Below are 20,384 nucleotides of genomic sequence, written 5' to 3' on the forward strand. Positions count from 1 at the left end.
TTGATGTCTGTAAGCTGTAAATTATTTAGAATATTTTAGGATACAAATGTATTTACAGTTGACAGTGCTAAATAAACTTTGAATTTTTTTTTGTTTTACTGTTTAAATGCAGCAATCAAAGAATTTTGTTATTGTGAAAGTGGCATTTTTTTTCTTCCAGTTGTGAAGCCGGCATTTTGAAATTGTGAAGGAGCCTTTATAAGGCCCTTGTTATATAGTGAAAAAGTCGTGGACAGTTAAATGTTTTTGATAGTTATGTAAACTTAGAATAACACTTTCACAAGTCTGTCTCCAGCCCTCTTGTCATTTGTAAAGATGTGTAGTGTCACACATATAATATACATATACTTGAGATTTATAGTTATATTAAAAACTTTGAAATGGTGTTAAAATAAAGCAAAATTATTAGCATTAGCATTAGATTTATTACCAATTTGACATAGCATTATAACTAGCTATCATTTTTAATGACATTGTATCTTTATGAATTTATTGAATTATTCATTCTTTTGGGTACAAATTTACTTGATATGCTCTGAAATTTAGGGAGATGAAATTAAGTTTTGTTGTTTATATGTAGTAGAATATTAAGTAAGATTATAATCTTGTATATTTTCAGCTTTGGACAAACTAGGGTATCGTCATGTGTTCAATGTAGGTCTGCAGGTTGAAATTGTTCAACCGAATATTGTGTTTGACATTGCCTCACTTATGCTGTATGGTGCACAAGCGACACCAATAAGGTTGAAGATCTTACTTGACCGGTTGTTCAGTGTTCTCCAGCATGAGGAAGTTCTACAGGTGCTGCATGGGTTTGGATGGTCATATGAAGATTATGCGCGTGGATATATTCTACAGGTAAAATTACTTGTTATTCATGCTTTATGCAAATTTTATATTGACTTGTTTCTTTTTATTTTTTGGTTTGTTGCTTCATTATTTAACTATAGAAATATACTTATTTTCTAAAACCAATTTTATTTGAGAAGATATACAGCATGTACACAACATTTAAAACTAAAACTTTGCATGATTAATACAAATATTCTTGTGCTCAGACTAAGGTTCTGTAACACAAGTTTGTTGCTAAATGTTGATATTGCAAGAAAAAAGGGAAACAAGCATGTTGATTTTATTTAGTATATTGCACGACTATTTTGAAGGACTGAACTTGTCTTATTTAACTTATACATTGCTTGTATCTGTCTACTAACTTTAATATTGTTCTTGCAAGTATTTCCTGATCAGGATTTTCTATGAGTTAATCTATGACAATTCAAGATGTAAAACATGGACTACTTATGATTTATACATGTACATGTTTGAAAATATTCACTCACTATTGTTTAATATAATAATCAATTTGGTTAGTCAAGACACATATTCATAATCACAAAAAGTAACTTTAAAGTGTAGGTGTTGGAACAATAACACACATTTATTAACGCACATGTTAAACACTTTCCTTCACCTTTATGCTTCCTGAAAGGACACGTAAAACAGTGTCCTTCACCTTTGAGCAGCCTGACAGGACATGTAAAACACTGTCCTTTTCCTTTGACAGCCTGACAGGACACGTAAAACAGTGTCCTTCACCTTTGAGCAGCCTGACAGGACACATATAAACACTGTCCTTCACCTTTGAGCAGTCTGAAATGAAACGTAAAACACTGTTCTTCACCTTTGAGCAGTCTGACAGGACACATAAGTGACTGACATTGACTTTTACTTCTGACAGCTTGAAATTCCTACAGTTTTAAATTTAATTGAGTTACCCAAACAACTTTAAGTTTGAGTCAACAAGTGGCAAATACAAGGGAATCTTAATCTATACCTTGTTTGTGCAAACATTAAATTTTGGTTTTTTAGCTACTGTTAAAACTGATGCAGAAAATACCAGATGCGACATACATTTAGCAATAAGGAAAGACAAAAAAAACAAACTTACACACAAAAGATGTAAAGACAGTATACATATTTTCTCAGAAAACGGGGGTCTACAATCTGTCTGTTTATCAGTTATGACAGCCACATGGCCTCTGAGGTTTGTACATGGTTCATTGACAGTCACATGTGCTAGGGGAGCAGTCCTTGTGAACAGATACTTGTGTCAATCATGTCAATCAAGTCTGCATTTAGAATCTGGTATGTAATAATTGCTCCCTGTTACAAGTGCTATGTTAAGGCTTTTTTTATAATAAAGCATTTGGATGCTTTGTGTGGAAAACTTAGCCAAAGAGGTGACCAGAGGAAATTCTTGATTCAATTTCTGACAGATTTCGTTAAACTAATTTTTAATATTTAAAAAAAACAAAAAAACTTTAGTGCTTTTGATGTAAGCCATGCTCATTGAGCATTGCAACAGATTTTAGTGGGGAATTTGTGCTGTAAAAATATTTTTATGTATGAGATACCGCACCAACTTTGTCACCAATATTTCCAAAATTATATGTCAAACAATTTATTTACTCATATATTTCATTGGGATTTACTTTTAATTTCAATTTTATGCATCATATGTAATAAGGTTTATAAACTTCTCCCTCAAAAATTATATTCTTTAAAATTAGTTATTTTTACTACAACTTCTTTGTTTGTTAAGGGATTTGCTTCTAACTTAAATCATCAATAATATTATACAGGAAAATGTCATAACTCTAGCACTCAAGATTTATCACCCCTTTAAACTTTTAATATTTTGATTTATTCTTCAGAATATAAACTTCTTCTATTCATGAGCCACATTTAGTATCACTCTAATAGCATCTATATCTATAGAGTTGTCTCCTCTTTGTACTTAAAATTTTTACTTTAAGCGTTTGGTTGTTTTTAGCTCACCTGTCACAAAGTGTCATGGTAGGCTTTTGTGATCATTTTTCATGGGTCCGTCCATAAACTACATCTCCTCATAAACTGCTAAGCCAATTTCATCCAAACTTTACAGGAATGTTTCTTTGGTTGTCACCTTTAAAAAATTGTTCAAAGAATTAAATTCCCTGCAGAACTCTGGTTTCCATTGCAACCAAAAGAAAAAACTTAAAAATATCTTTTAAAAAAAACCCAAAGATCTAGAGCTTAGATATTTGGCATGCTCAAATACAAGCTCTGGGGTCAAAATTGGTCCTGCCGGGGGGGGGTTAGATATTAAAGAGCTAGAGGTTAGATATTAATCATTAAAAATCTTCTTATGTGTGTCTACAAAGTTTTTCCAACTAAAAGCCCTGGAGTCAAAATTGGCCCTGCCCCATGGGGTCATTGATTTTTCATATATGGAACAGTTAGCAAAAGCAACCAGTAATGTTTTTACACATGCACTATTTCAGATACAAATATGAACTTTGTGATATCAGTTTAAGATTTAGATTTTATATCTTCTTTTGTTTATAGTTTACTAAATTACTTGTTCCTTGTCATGAAGAGTGTTATATTCAGGTGAGCGACTTCAGGGCCATCATGGCCCTCTTGTTTTTGCCTGTTACCATTTTTGTATTTTCTGATCGCAGATCAGTAAATACATAGCTAACATCCACGGTCTAACACAAAATTTCCTTACAGACCTAACAACGCAAAGTAGTTCTCACTCAAAACTGATTTAAAAGAAAGAACAATTTTTTGTTACAAGTGTCCAACAAATTACTGCACATTCAAACTTTAAAAGTAGCGTTGTCTTATAGAATTGTCAATAAATGCACACTCACAAATTACGCGGATGAATATGATTTTAATCAATGAAAATGCTATTTTTAGTGATGTCGATTACCGAATACTACACAAATAAATATGACTGCCGAGTGGTTGAATATATAGTTTCTACATGTTGGACTGTTTGGGCGAGAAGATATTTGCTAAATTATTTACTTCAATTTTAAACAACAGGTTTACCCTGAACAAAATACCTCGAAATTACCCTAACCCGAAATGCAATGGAAATTCTAATTTAGAATGACTAAATTTTATTCAGCCTGTGCGGCTTTAAAAACCCGAAATGCAATGGAAATTCTAAATTTAGAATGACTTGATTTTATTCAGCCTTTGTTTTTAAAACTTCTCCGTGGTGCAGGGGTCACACGCTCTTTTAGTGTGTGACAGGTCTGGAGTTCAAATCCCAGTCGAGTCAACATTTTTTTTAATTCTTTTTTTAGTGTCTTCGTTAAGGAAATAGCCACGATATGCAAGGATAAAAGTGTGGCTATCATAATAAATGAACATAAATGATTTTTTGATGCAACTCTAGTTATGCAGAATTCCGTATGTATCAAACTCTGGTGCCCTGCAATATGAATTAAAGTACATAAAAATAAACTTATACAGGAAAACACATACAGATATACAGTACGATTTAGATTGCAAAGATCAGAAAATACCACAGAGCTTGCAGCCCTTTGATTGTTATTAAAGCTCAGACTGTTGTCTTTTTCATTTGAATTTAGTGTTTTTATTTTATGTTTAACTTTTATTGACATGCATGTATTGTGGTGTGAAAAGGTTAGACATTTTATTTTTTTCTTGAAATTGATAATTTGTTTGTTTTGGTTTTTAACCCTGATTTTAACACATTTTTAGGGTCTTATTTTTTCTTCATAATATAATTTCTGAATTTGTTGACACAATAAATTTATGTTAAATATTCTATAATTAGTAATAGTGAACTTTGAAACACCTGTGATATCTATGATATGGCAATGGACATCTTGTACTGACTGTGACAGGACTTAGTCTAATTACTCACATTTTTGATCTATGACATGACAGTCGTTGTGCCAATTGACCAATATAATACTGTGGAATTTCCTACAAATGTGTCACAACGAGGGACACAGCAGCATAATTGAATTGCTTTAAGTAATAGTTTCCTAGATGAAATTGTCTCAACCCAAAACTAATCTTGGTTCCTGACACTGTACATAACTAACTTGATGAAATTTCTAGCCACTGCTTTGTGCATTCTAGCGTTTCAGAACTGTACACTTGTCCGATAATACCTTTTAATACTGCAGATAATTTTGGGTAACTGTTGCAGAAAAAAAGATTGCCTTTGATTTGATTTTCTAAGGGTTTTAAAATGCTAGACATCATTTTCTTATGAATGTTTGTGCTAAATTTTAATTGTTCAGGGGCTTTATTTGATTTTTGGATTGCTGAAAGAAGAAAATATTATCTCTCAAGATGTTTTTGAAAAATCTGATCAATTGATATGACTAGTTATCTCATCAATGTTAGCTGTGATAATAACTAATTTCATTGTTAAACCTACTCTCCCACATAAAACGGGTCCCTTTTTATAGACATAATTTTTTATGATAATTATATTGTGCAGCAATCAATTGCAGGATAAAAAACTTACCAAGCGCACAACTGTTCTACCCGCAACTAACTGATCTACTTGCAACCAGTAAATATATAAATTAAGTCAGTATTTACAACAACAGTTTGAAATTGCAGCAGGATAAAAATTGCAAATACTTTATTTATATTTAGATGTTTTTGTTTGTTTTTTTTGTTTGTTGGACAAGGCATGTATTAATCATCTAGTTCTATATAAATGTACAAGACTGTGGTGAATTTTTTATCTTTTTCTGACATTTTCTTTCAAAAATGCCTGAACTACAATAACAAGATTTGTTGCATTATAAAAAAAAATACAGATAAAGGGAGGCTATAAGATTAAATGATTGCTTGTTCAGCACAGAGTTTTTCCCCTTGCATAAGACTGAAAAATACTGATCCTATGCATGTGTTTTGTTTTTGTTTCTTTTATAGCTTGTACTGTGTCTATGTTTAGTGAAGTAAGTGATGTATTAAAGTACAGTTTGCATGTAAAACCCTGTTTGCTACATGAGTTTAAGTGAAGAAGGTAATATTATATTCATTTATTTTAGATCACAAATACTCTATAGGAATTAATTTCCTCTAATGTTTTAAAAAAATATTTCAGTATTTGTATCATTTAGAAGTTTAGTGTTATCATGGTAATGGTTTATTTTAAGTGATATGATTCCAGTCTCTATATCATTTAGTTTCCATGAGTATAACATTAATTACTTTTTACCTTTATCTTGTTTTATACTAAGATATCTTACACCTAATTGTAAGGAATTAATTATAACACTGTCAAAAATTAATCATATTATAATGATAATGTTTATTTTATTTTCAGGAGACATCAGGTCGTGTCCTAGACAAGTGGATATGTGCAACAAGAGAAGAGGAATTCATTATAATGCAACAATTTCTACGATTTGGGGAAACAAAATCTATTGCTCAGGAAATAATTTTACAAGATACAAAAGAAAGGCAAGACAACTACATAAAACAAACTACAAGAAATGAATCAGAAATTAAGAAGTTTATTGAAAGAAGCAACTTGTCCATGCAAAATTTGATACGTCCTTTTGACGTGAGACACCTGTTTGGTGCAAGGCTTCCTTTTATAGGACCAGCTGGGAACAGATTGTTAAGTCCGCCACTTCCTGGGTTTTCAACGCCATCTTCCAGTCCAAGAGATCTTCGGCCACCTCTCATTTCTGTAACATCAACTAGTCCTATAGCAACATCACCACTTGGCCGTCTGCAGACAATGCAACCATTTGATTACCGTAGGGAATCTGCAAGCCCAGCTTCCATTAGTCCTAGTGACAAACAACAGTCAAGATCTCCCAAAAGTGACAGTCCACAGAACTTGAGTGTCACTTCAGCCCAGTCAACACCACCACACACACCATATACACCTCAGAAAGTATCTGACATAGAGTCTCCACTATCACATATACCTATCATGCCACCATCAGTCAGTATGGGAGGTCCATCAATGGTCCTCCCTACACTTCAGAGACATCACAACAGTGACGAAGGTGTCATTAACTTTTCACTCAAAGAGGACCAAGACTCTTTATACATTGACAGAAAAAACAAACATTTACGTAAATCATCTAATCCAATCAAAAGAAACTGGATTCCTGATCCAAGCTTTGGAACATCAATGATAGGACCAAATGGGAAAAAGCGTGTTCTCTGCTCAGCTTGTAATAAAACATTTTGTGATAAAGGGGCATTGAAGATACACTACAGTGCTGTTCATCTTAAAGAAATGCACAAATGTTCAGTTGAAGGCTGTACAATGATGTTTAGCTCTAGACGTAGCCGTAACCGTCACAGTGCAAATCCCAACCCAAAGCTTCACATGCCACAAAAAAGACCAAAAATCCCAGATGGTGCTAGGCTTGTTGATGATGGATCAAGTCCTTCACAGAAGCGGCAACTCTCCACACCTCCATCTATGGTTATATCTCCATCTATGGTTTCTGGAAGTCCAGTCAATCTAGCAGAGAGTCCAAATCAGCGACCATTCTATGCTGATCCCAACATACAGATGCCAGTGTTCCCAACTGCAGCCAAAAGACTCAAGCTTGACAGTGATGACGAAGGGCCTAAAGATTTAAGTCTACCATTACTTAAGAGTGGACAAAATTCCCGTGAAACCAGTCCTGGAAATGTGAGTTTATCCCTTGTCCCTGAACATATGTTAGAAGAATACCAGCATGCAATGAAGGAGAGTTTAGATGACATAAAGGAAATGGAACCAAGTGATGCTTTATCTAGCAATTCATTGGGACCTGCACGCTCACAAAGCAGACGTAAAAATATCCCAATAAGATGTGCACAACCAACAGACTCTTATGGGGAAGCAGGGGACCAGAATGAAAAATCGGGTATACTTGATAAAAATGAATGTGATGAAAGTAATGATGATTCCAAAGAAATTGACCACAATGAAGATAGAAGGGTACCAAATGATCAGGAGGTAGAGCAAGGGGATGTTGATATTGATTGTAGTAATTCTGATGTTGAAGAGACATCAATAGACAAGAGTGACAATAAACTTATTATTGATGATAATTCAGATGAAGACGATGATGATGAGGATGATGATGAAGATATTAATGGTAAAGATACTGGTGAAGTTTTAGATTTTGCCATGCACATGCCAGAAGGAATGGACTCAGAACAGTTCATGAATGCATCTGGACAAGATTCAAACACATCTATGGGATCAAATGATTCAGTAGACATGACAAAAAGTAATGGTGAGGTGATGAGTGAAGGAGAGATCCCTATTGACAAAGACAATCCAAAACAATGTGTAGCTTGTGGTAAAACCTTTTTGAATATATTTGGTTTAAAGATTCACTACAAAAATGTACATCTGAAGTTAATGCATACATGTACAGTGGATGGATGCAGTGCATCCTTCCCTTCAAAGCGCAGTAGGGATCGTCACAGCTCGAATCTGAACCTGCATCGTAAATTATTGTCAACAACTGAGGAACAAATATCAGCCGAAGATGCGGATGACAATCAAAATTTTAGAGCAGACATTATTCAAAAACTTTATGAAAATCAAAACTGTAATCAGAGTGAATCAAAAAAAAATAGTATAATAAATGGGGAAAATAATCATAATAACTCTATTGAAAAGAAAGAATATGTTGAAGACGTATGTGAAGAAGGGGAAAATGGTATGGATGTTGAAAATGAAAGAACTAATAATGACTCATGTGATGATAGTCAAAAAGGTATATGCAACACATGTGATGCTGATTTTGCTGATGAAGAATCACTTCAGAAACACATTGACTCAAAGCATGCAAGTGAAAACATACCTTCTGGAGCAAAAAGTTTAGAAAAAGTATCACCAACTAGAAAGAGCAGGCGACAGATGGGTCATGATGGCTTTCACAAAACTCTTAGCTCAAACGAAAAGGCTCTGGCAGTTTAAAGTAGAAATTTTATAATGCTGACTGTTTTTATTAAATAACTTTTTTGTTATTCAGCCATGACATTTATTTTCATTTTTTATGCATTAAAGTCAGTATGTACAATTTTGTCATAAATACTCATATCTTTGAACTATTATTTATATTCTGTGATGAAAAAAGGCATAATCTTGGTATTAAAATTTTGATTAAATTTTTTTTAATGTATTGTTTATAGGGTTTGGTTATTATAATGGGCCATTTTGTGCAATGAAGTCATGGTCTGATTTTGTAAAACTTAGATTATAAACCAGTCTCACATTCTTGCAATGTAATACTGACCAATGACAAAGTTACTTATTTACATTTGATTTAAGATTAGTTACTTAAGATTCTTGTCAAAGGTTTTATTTATAACTGAAAATGACACCAGAAATTTGTTGTTCTGTTTTTAGCTTGTTGTTCATAAATACCATTTAGGAAGCTGAATTTTGTAGCTTTCTTTTATAGCATTGGGCTCTAAATGGATAAATATAGTAAATGTTGTAGCAGTATTTTATGAAAAAAATATAGGATTTTCATGTTTGTTAATAGAAGCCTCTTAAATATTGTGAAATTGTATTTATAACTTTGTTTTCATTACAAAACAGAATCAGATATATAAATGACATGTATATAGTATTCTAATATTGTATCTGTTAACTTTCATGTCAATTCTTTAAATGTAATTTCATTCTTCTATTGCATGTGTTATTTTAAAACAGTTGTTACAATATTGTGCTGTTATAAATGGAAAAGAATTATGCATTTGTTTAAGGTAGGATTCTATGCAATGCATTATGTAAGATATTATATGTTGTACAAAATACCATAGTTATTTCACAGAACATGTGCTTTTTTATAGAACTTTATTCTTATATGCAATCTCAAACACTTTTGCAACAGTATTTGTCTCAGTTTTTCATTAATGAATTTTGCACAAATTTCAATATGCAAGGGTCAATATTTTTGTTCTTTTTGCTTATTTTATGGTACATAGTTTTCATGTTATTAACAAATTATGCAAATTTTATACATTTAAATGCATTCTGTGTGTATTTTATTGAAATTGTAAAAAAAAACAATAATTTTTTCCCATTTTTTGGAATAATGAAAAATTTGATTTTATAAAATATATGTGTCAGTGATATATGAATATTTATTGTTTATACTAATTGTAGTGGGATCTTTTTGGCAGTATTTTAAATTAGAAGCCCTTTACTTCTGTGTAGAAGGGGTCTACCAAGGTCTCTCCATCAGCTGGAACATGGCAATATGACATTTGCAGTGTCGAACCTAACAGAACAAATACTATTTGTAGTGAGCTAATGAAAATTGCCCCAAAGTGACTGAAAATGCATTAAAATGTTAAGAAATAAATGTAATGAAGTTATGCTTAATAGTTTATATGTATGTAATAATGCATAATTTAAGTGCTAGCATAATTGTTAAAGGTCTCAGCAGCTAGTTTAGAGCCAGAACAACCTAAATCTCTATTCTGTTGACTGTTTAATTAAAGTATGAAATCCTCTCTATCTTATAATGGATAATTATAGACTCAGAGGAAATAACTGTCACATAAATATAGCAAGGTTAAGCTTACTTTTAATGTAACAAGGTAATATAATTATAGCAGGAGACTAGTAATCCATGTTTTTGTTATATCAGCTATGCACCTATATTGTATAAATTTGTTGATAATTTTGTTTATGTATTGTTAGCTGTACTTTTTTTTCAAAGAAAAGAAATAAAGGTATTGTTACAGTCATGTTGGCGTTGCCGTCCGCAAACTTTAACGTTGATCATAACTTAAAGTTCTAGGTGTATTGTCTTCATACTTGGCCAAAACAACCCTTGGGACAACCCCTTTAAGTAGCATTCATAAATGACCTTGACCCTAAAATCCTAATTATTGAAATTTTCTTTTTTTTGCTTAAACTGCCTGTAACTTTGTTATTAATTAATGGATTGACTTTATATTAAGACACAACATTCTTTAGGATAAGACCTTAATGTATATCGAAGACAAATTGACCTTGGCTCATTTATTGCATTGACCTTGAAGGTCAAATTATTCAATTTTCACTGATTTTTGCGTTAATTGGCTTTTACTTGGTAATTAATGAATGGAATATCTTCATACTTGGTCAAGACAACCTTTGGACAAGACATTTTGAAAGGTTGAACTGACCTTGAGGTTGAGCTTTAAATGACCATCAATGTCAAATTATTGAATTTTGGTTAAGTTATCATAATTTTGTTACTTATGTACGGATTTGACCTTTTAAAATAAAAAAGGAAAAACTTAAAAAAAATTCCTTTAATTTTCTTTTAAACCATTTGTTTGCTTTAAGAAAAAGTAAAAAAAAAGTTGAGCATTGCCCCGCTCAGCGATGGCTCTTGTGTTTACTTTAGTGCCAAATGACTCAGGTTGATATTCACAATATGTTTTAGTTATGTCTCTGAATTTTTTTTCTTCACATTTTTGTTGTGTAAATACTTAGAGTTAATTTTTTATATAGCTCAACATTGATACAATTTATAATATTTACTGGTAGTAACAATACATTTTTGATATTTTGTTGACTTGACACATGTTATAGTTAAGTGCAGGATAGTCTAGGATAATCCAGAATAGATAGAGTAGAATATGACATATATCCTCTCATACTTTTTAGGAAACATAGATTTTTATAATACCAAGCCTACAATATAGCTAGAAAATTCATATAAATTTCAATTCTGTTTGCTAAGAAAATACTAAAACTTATCTTTAGGGCTATAAAAATATCACACAGTCTGTAGACTGAAAGGTTTGTCATTCATCAAATAACTTACTGGTAAAATCTTTATAATGAAATCATTCAATGTTGTATTATTTTGTGTAGATAAGATTAAAGTACAAATATCAATTTTTCTACATATTTTAATTGGGGAAGTAATTAATTTTTAAGATTTTTTTTTTTTAAATACATAGTGTTCTTTTTTTACAGAAAGTATTTTCTAGGGTAGGTACCTAACCCATACAAAAGGGTAGAATTTAATTTAATTTCTTCATCAATTTTAAATGTTTCTCGTGATATTTTAATATAAAATGATTGAATCATGGTTGTAAAACTAATAAAATGGAAAGAAAATTAAAACCAACAAGAATTAAAAAAGTATTTGAAATTGGTACCCACATTAAACTTACAGAAAACTTGGATTTGAACTTTAAGAAATGTAAATAGTTTAGCACTGTCTTGTATTTCTTATGTCTGAAGCATGCTATGTAGTAGTTTTCTTAAGAAGATTTTTTTATTCTATACCAAAAAAAAGTTAATACACCATGTGTATTACTACAGATTCACTTTGTTTCTATGCAAATATTTGATAAAGCAGCTAGTGTCATTGTAGATGTATACAATAGAGAGTAGTTGTACTTGATAAGTCACAATATACATTCTGTATTCCTTTCATTAAAGTAGTTGTAGTCATATTTTTATCTCATATTTCAGATGTAACAATCAAATATATTTAAAATCTTGCTTCTTACTTTAACATGTACATCTTATTTTTGCTCGAAATGTTTAATCTATTTATTTTGTAATTGACACAAAAATACAGTAAAGTATTACTCACAAAAAATTATGTCTCTATTATAATCATAGTTAATGTTTTAAAAATACAAGCAAGTCTGATCTATTCAAATAGTAGTGTGGGCTTCTTTTGAAGAGCTTTCTTATAGTGGTCATAATTTAGAGGGTGCTCCCTTACAACAGGTCTGATTATATTTTAAATGCATATCTGTGATGATATATGAAGGTGAGCTAATGTAACAGTGTTGTAGTTTTGATAGTACATGTTCAGTACTTACAGCTGAATACATAACTCACATTGTTGTATGTATGAGTTTAATACCTGAAAGTATGCTTTGAATCTATGAACACTATATCATTGCAAAATGAAATTATCAATAATTCAACTTTTAAATTATCATAAAAATTACTTGAGGAATCTTGTCCTGGACTGGTAGCCACTTACTTTCATATACACCCGGCATGTTATTGTAAGGTGTAGTTATATTTTCGTCCATGATATATTTATTCTATTAAGTTTACATGCATGCCAGTTACAGTTTATGTTGTAAACATGTATAGATGTTATTACTGTATCATACTGATCAGTTCTAGTAAATTGTACAATATATTAGAAAATAAACATTTTTATGAAACAGTATGTTAATGTTATATTGTTCCTAGCATGTACTTGAGGCTAATGTAAGTATTTTAAGGAAATTTCTACTTGGACACCACTACAATGTGTAGAGCTTAGATACTTACATGTTCCTTGTAGCATGACCCTGTGTTTCTCTATAGAAGTTTTATAAATCATGCCTATTTGGCCAACAAAAACGATCTGTGATCACATGTGTCGCCCTGATGTTAGATAAATAAGCAGTTGTATTGAGATGGATAATTGACCAGTTTGTTCCCTATATGTGGCGGCTACTTTGTAGCATGTTGCAGCTACTGAGTAGCAGGAGCCACAAAGATCATTAACAGGCCAAAGCGCTTTTGAGCTCACCTGACCACGAAGTGGTCAAGGTGAAGTATAGCGATGGGGCTATGTACGGCGTCGTTCGTCGTCAACAATTAGGTTGTTAACAGTCTAGCAGTCACAGTTTTGATTGGATCATCATCAAACTTTGTCAGAATATTTGTCTCAATGTAATACAGATCGAGTTCGAAGATGGGTCATCTCGGGTCAAAAACTAGGTCACAGGAGCTAAAAATAGAAAAAGCTTGTTAACAATCTAGTGGCTGCAGTTTTGATCCAAATATTCTGGAAATTTATCAGGAAGGTTGTTTTGATGATTTCTATATCAACTTTGAAGATGGGTCATCTCTGGTCAAAAACTAGGTCACAGGGGCTAAAAATAGAAAAAGCTTATTAACAGTCTAGTGGCTGCAGTTTTGATCCAAATATTCTGGATATTTGTCAAGAAGGTGTGTTTTGGTGATTTCTAGGTCAAGTTCCAATATGTGTCATCTCTGGTCAAAAACTAGGTCACAGGAGCTAAAATAGAAAAATCTCGTTAACACTAGTGATTGCAGTTTTGATTCAAATATCCTGAATATTGGTCAGGAAGGTTGTTTTGATGATTTCTAGGTCAAGTTTGAATATGGGTCATCTCAGGCCAAAAACTAGGTCACAGGAGCTAGAAATAGAAAAAAAGCTTGTTAACAGTCTAGTGGCTGCAGTTTAGATCCAAATTTCCTGAAAATCGGTCAGGAAGGTTGTTTTGATGATTTCTAGGTCAAGTTCGAATATGGGTCATCTACGTTTAAAAATGTTTGATCCAAATATTCTGAAAATTTGTCAGGAAGGTTGTTTTGATGATTTCTAGGTCAAGTTTAAATATGGGTCAACTGGGGACAAAATCGGGTCACACTGCCAAAATATGGAAAAATCTTGTTAACACACTAGAGTTCACATTTTTACTCAATTGTCATCAAACTTGGTCTGGATGCAGACATTGCTCGGATGTGGTTGATGGGTCAGGGGAGCTATCTAGAGCCATCATGACCCTCTTGTTTATAAAAGGGGCATAACTCAGCCAAAAACATTTCAACCGAAAAACCTATGTATTATGCACAAGAACTTTAGATACCAATCAATACTGTTAATTTTCACTCAAATTGCATCAGTAGCATAAGATTAGCTAGTAGTCCGTACAAAACTTTAAAAAGTAAAAGATCATTAAAGGGCCATAACCCTGACAAAAATTATTGAACTTGAAAATGCCGACGATATGCAAAACAGACTTGGTAATTCTAATTCCTGTGAAGTTTGGATGAATTTGTGCTAGTAGTTTTTGAGAAGTAGTCTGGACAAGTTTTGTGACAGACGGACAGACAGACCACAAAGTGATCCCTGTAAGTTATGACTTTGTAGCATGTATCAGCTACTGTGTAGCTGGCAACAAAGAAATCATTACCAGGCCAAAATGCCTTATTTTATACCCCGCACAACAAGGTTGTAAGGGGGGGGGGGAGGTATACTAGAATCAGCTTGTCTGTCGGTTTTTCCTTATCTGCCCAATAACTTGAGAATCCTTTGTCTTCATATTCGGTATTGAGATTGGTCATGATTAGAAGATGACTCCTATAGATTTTGAGGAAGGTCAAGGTCACAGGGGCATTGACTAAAAAAAGATTGTCTGCCCAATAACTTGATTCCTTTGACCCATAGTCTTCATATTTGGCATGGAGTTTAGTCATAATTATTAGATGACTCATATTGATTTTGAGGTCACTGGGTCAAAGGTTAAGGTCACAGGGGCCTTGCCTAAACAAAAAGCTTGTCCACCCAATAACTTGATTCCTTTGACCCATAGTCTTCATATTTGGCTTGGAGTTTAGTCATAATTATTAGATGACTCATTGATTCTGAGGTCACTGGGTCAAGCGTAAAGTCATAGGGGCCTTGACTAAAAAAAATTGTCCACCCAATAACTTGATTCCTTTGACCCACAGTCTTCATATTTGGCATGGACGTTTGTCATGACCATTAGATGACCCCTATTGCTTTAGAGGTCACTGGGTCAAAGGCCACAGGGGCCTTGACTTCAAAAAGCTTGTTCGTCCAATTTCTTTAGAATGCTTTGGTAAACAATCTTCATATTTGGTATAGAGGTTGGTAATGACTAGTATATGACCCCTTTTGTATTGAGGTCAAAGGTCAGAAGGGCCTTGACTAAACAAGCTTATAATTTCAGAATCTTTTGACCCACAGTCTTCATTTTTTAGCATGGAGGTTAGTCATGACTATTATATGATCCCTGTCGATTTTGAGGTTACTGAATCAAAGGTCAAGGTCACAGGGGCATAGCCTTCAAAAGGTTTGTCCGCCCATTAACTTAACAATCCTTTGACACACCCAGTCTTTATATTTGGCATGCAGGTTGATTATGACCATTAGGTGACCCTAATTGATTTTGAAGTCACTGGGTCTAAGTTAAAGGTCAAAGGGCCTTTAGTTAAAAAAGCTTGTCTGCTCAATTGCTTAAGATTGCTTTGGTCAACAGTATTCATATTTGGTATTGAGGTTGGTTATAACCATTAGATGACCCCAATTGCTTTTGAGATCACTGTGTCAAAAGTCACGGTCACAGGGGGCTTTTACTACAATACGCTTGTCTGCTCAAATGCTTAAGAATGCCTGTCCACAGTGTATTGATTTTGACATTTTCACATTTGAAGAATACAATTTTGTTCTCATATATTCATCATAAAACACCCCTAGGCAAAGCTGCAGTTTCAGTATTGAGGTCAGTAGGTCAAAGGTAAATGTCACTGTGATCTTTGCCACTAAAACAGAATGCATAACTTAGCAATGCACTGGCTTACTACAGGGAGGTTGTCCTTGAGCTTTAAATGACCACTGTTGATTCTGACAAAGTGCTATGCGGGGATATTCACGCCATGACAGTGGCAGTTCTAGTTTTTCAAGGACCATAACTCAGTCAAAAATAACTCAACCGGAAAACCAGTGTAATATGTGCAAGTAATCAATCCTGTTAAGCTCCATTGAAATGGCAAAAGAGAAGTAGTCCGGACAAACAAAAAAATTCTTCAAAGGACCATAACTCTGACAAAATCATTGAATCGGAAAATGCCTTATATATGCACAACTAGTCTTGGCACTGATCATTCCTGTATAGTTTTGATGAAATTGCATCAGTAGTTGTTTATGTAGTAGGCGACACAAAATGGCTCGGTAACAGGGTTCACTTATTTACATAGATCTGAATAAATGAAATGTCTTAAAAGTTTTTTCTTAGAAAGTTCTATACCCAGAGCTTAGATATTTGGTATTTAACATCACCTTGAGCTCCTCAATAAAATATATATGAATCATGACCCTTGGGTCAAAACTGGTTCTGCCCCTAGAGTACCTTATTTTATATAGACCTGTATAGGAAAATACATTTAAAATTTCTTGTGCCATGAGCTTAGTTATTTGGCATATAGCATCGCTTTGTGATACTTTACAAAATTGACATAAATCATGTCTTCTTATGTGAAATTATAAAGCCCATAGCTTTGATATTTGACATGTATTATTCCTAGCTTGCATGTATAAATGTTGCATAAATTATGCTGCGTTGGTCTTTAAGGGATTGTACACAAAATCACACAATAACGTATAGTGTATGGCCACCTTGAGCAAGGAGTGCTGCCTGGCATAGTTTGCGCATAGAACCGACCAGTGTTGTCAGATTTCTGCACCACTTTTTGATTGGCATTATCTTTCAATAGTGGGACGACGTGCATCGCAAAATATCAAGCAATCGATCTATTATTGACAGAGTTATGCCCATTTTGAAACTTATTTTCTGTTATGACTTGAATGGTTTATATTTTGCGTGTAAAGTATGTTACATCTAAACACAGGCACATGTTTGTACGGGGGTCAGACGCTGTAACTTAGTATTTCTTTATCTAGGAATAATCGGGATTTATGTTTTTTAGGTTAAACAAATGTATGTATATGAAATGAGGTTATTTCAGGGAGAAATTATCTGTCTATACATTTCCAAATTCGTTTTTCTAATTTCATTATGACTAAAGATTTTAGACCACTCACTTTATTTTGTATAATGAAAGATTTTATGATCTTAGGCGGAAAATATTTTGTAACAGAAATATGCTTTATATGTCGATCAAATCCGTCATATATTAGTATTTTCTATAAAAAACAAAGATGTATTTATGGCATGAGCCTGAAACAGGATCGACGTTTTTGTATTTTTGTATAATTTTTTAGTATAAAAACTGAAATTCAACCATACTTTGATAAAATCTGGGACTTCAAATTCTAAGTCCCAGGTAAAATCAAAGCACTGAAAGTACTGAAGTATACATTGCTTGATAATATAATCCATTTTTATCATCAAGGCCATGTTGATTTTAACCTACTGATTTTAACCATGCTGTTCGCTTACAAACCCTATTTCAAGTACAGAAACTGATAGCGGACAGCATGGATCCTGATCAGACTGCGCGGATGCGCAGGCTGGTCTGGATCCGTGCTGGTCGCAAACCGACTATGTTGGTTTTGTCGTGACGCGGCTCATAATTATGTTCTTTACTCTATTGAAACTACGCAAGTTCATATAGCATATAAATATAAAACGACTGCTAGATTATTTTTTATTATAAACAAATAAAAAGTAAAAGTTAATTATTTAAACGATTGAAAAGTCTAATTTTATGGGTATTTTTATTCATATACCTTTCTTATCGCGCGTCCAATGTGGTTTTCGGCTTTCCCATGTTTTTAACGCTGACTGTTACATAGCCGAAAAAACACAAGTTTTTCATACTGTATTTATTACAAAAAATAACTGACATTTTACAAAGGTAATAAAATTTATGTAATAGTTATTCATTTAAACGGTTGAAAAATGTATTTAGCAGCACTTTTTTAAATATATCTATTTTATCGCAAGTAAAATGTGTTTGTTTATTTATTTTTTTTAATTTTTTTTTTTGCTTTTCTACGTTTTTGACGCTAGGCAGTTTTTGACGCTAGGCAGTAACATAGCCGAAATATTTTACAGTGCTTACAAATATAATGTTATAATCATTCATTTAGACTGTTGAAAAATTTATTTAATAGTTCTTATTTTAAAAATGTTCATTTCATCGCCAGTAAAATGTGTTAATTGTTGTTGTTGTTTTTTTGGCTTTCTTTTCCATGTTTTTGACGCTAGACCGTTACTTAGCTGAAAAACACTCTCATACTGTATTTATAAAAATAATAGCACTGACATTTTCCATTGGTAACAAAAAAAGTAATAGTTATTTATTTAAAAGGTTGAAAAAAATTAATAGCGGCTCTTGTTGTAAGCCTAAGTCACACATTCAGGATTTTTACTGCCGTCCTTGATAGGACCATTCCCGATTTAAATGTGTCAAAAGTCTAATCAAAATCCTGTGATTCGTGGCTGGAAATTCAAACTTTTTTTAAAAGTTGTAAAGACATTTATTTAATCACGACCTCAATCAGATATTGTTCAGAAGGCGTCCCGATCCAGCCGTTTCCAGCAGAATTCGTCCCGATTATCCCGTTCTCAATCCGATTCTTATCCGATTTGTATCTTTGTCATGGTAAAAAACGACCGAATCTGTCCCGACAGCGTACCGATTCTCCCGAATGCGATCCGACAGAGATCAGACAGTGACAAGACAATGAACCGACTCTGACGGAAGACATCCGTTATAGTCCGCATCTACGAGGGCCATCAGGACTATGGAGAAGAAGCCCTCGTAGTTATGGTAGGTAGATTGGTGTTTGGTGGGCAATTGCAACGTGCTTTCCGTCCAATGCACCGCAAACATGTGGGAAGTTCCAGAAATTCATTTGCGATTTCCTTCCACTCCGCTGGGGTAGTGGGACAGGCGATTACCTCTGCAGCGTACTCATCAATGATGGCGGCTTGGCAGGCTTCAGGGACAAACATTGACATGGTGTTACTGGGAACCCTGAAGTCCCACTTTATGCTGCTGTAACTGTCGCCGGATGCCAGATGCCTCATGGTACAGCCAAACTTCAGTCCTGGATCAAGGGCTTGCCTCCACCAGGTATCTTGTTTGGTGATGCGGGGTGTGATCCTAGCCAGGACTTCATCGTATAGTTCCATGGATAGCCTAATGTAGTTGGTGAAAGCTTCTGGATCTTCTTCTCTCAGCTCCCTCATCAATGTGTCATACTGGCCGAGCTGCTCCCTTCTGTATATCCAGGGCTTGACCCAGTATCTTCTATTTCTACCAGGTCGCAGTGCCCTTCTGTTCAAATAATAATTGGCAAACAGAAGGTCTTCTTTTTCCATTTCAATGAGAGCAACCTGCTGCAGAAGTCTCCGTCTCCGAGCAGCATTCATGGTGGACCGGTCAAAGTACTGTCAATGTATGACACACACATTAACTACGACTATTTTATCGCCCGTAAAAAATGCGGTATAGATGGATACAGAAAATAAGCAATTTTCGCGAAAATAAGATTGCGGCTACGAAAATAAGATTTATTTTTGAAAAAGTGCATTTATCTGTTGAAATAATTAATGTAAATTATATATTTATGCATTCATTAAATGATTTTACAGCAAATAAAATTACAGAACCAAAAAAAAGTATTTAAAAATGTGAATTTTTTGCCGAAAATACTATCATACGAAAATAGCTCAAATTGCCGTGTAAAACAAAAATAAGATCGGGTCTACGAAAATAAGATTTATTTTGATAAATTTTAATGAAAACGGAATGTAACGCTCCTGCAGAATGAAGAATTAGTTTCTATAGCGGTTTTTATCCGGGAGTGGATGTTGTTCGGTAACGACTTAACTTGGAACGATTGAGGAGATATAGCTTATAACTCTGTATACATATTTTTCGGGCCAATAAATCTAAATGTATTTTATGTATCAACATTAAAAGATCATTAAAGAGGAACATAAACTCTACATTTGAATATAATATTTATTCTCTGAGGGAAACAGTACTAAGAAGCTTCATTCAAATGATTTCAATCATTCGATGGGGGATA

At 33.4% G+C, this 20,384-nt stretch overlaps 1 protein-coding gene across 5 annotated transcripts in view; it reads left to right on the forward strand.

The window, feature by feature from the left end:
- Nucleotides 1–13,005, forward strand: part of LOC132731809 (zinc finger protein basonuclin-1-like) — a 76,484-nt gene extending 63,479 nt beyond the window's left edge. For all 5 annotated transcript variants that reach the window (XM_060718074.1, XM_060718073.1, XM_060718075.1 and 2 more), the window contains 2 exons: nucleotides 620–858; nucleotides 6,158–13,005. In XM_060718074.1, the coding sequence (XP_060574057.1) occupies nucleotides 620–858; nucleotides 6,158–8,776 (2,858 nt within the window). In that variant the 3' untranslated portion in view covers nucleotides 8,777–13,005. The remainder of the gene's footprint in view (nucleotides 1–619; nucleotides 859–6,157) is intronic.
- The last annotated feature ends 7,379 nt before the right edge of the window (nucleotides 13,006–20,384 follow it).

The sequence above is a fragment of the Ruditapes philippinarum genome, unplaced genomic scaffold (assembly GCF_026571515.1).
Source record: "Ruditapes philippinarum isolate M1 unplaced genomic scaffold, ASM2657151v2 ctg63_1_1_1_1, whole genome shotgun sequence".
Lineage (NCBI taxonomy): Eukaryota > Metazoa > Mollusca > Bivalvia > Venerida > Veneridae > Ruditapes > Ruditapes philippinarum.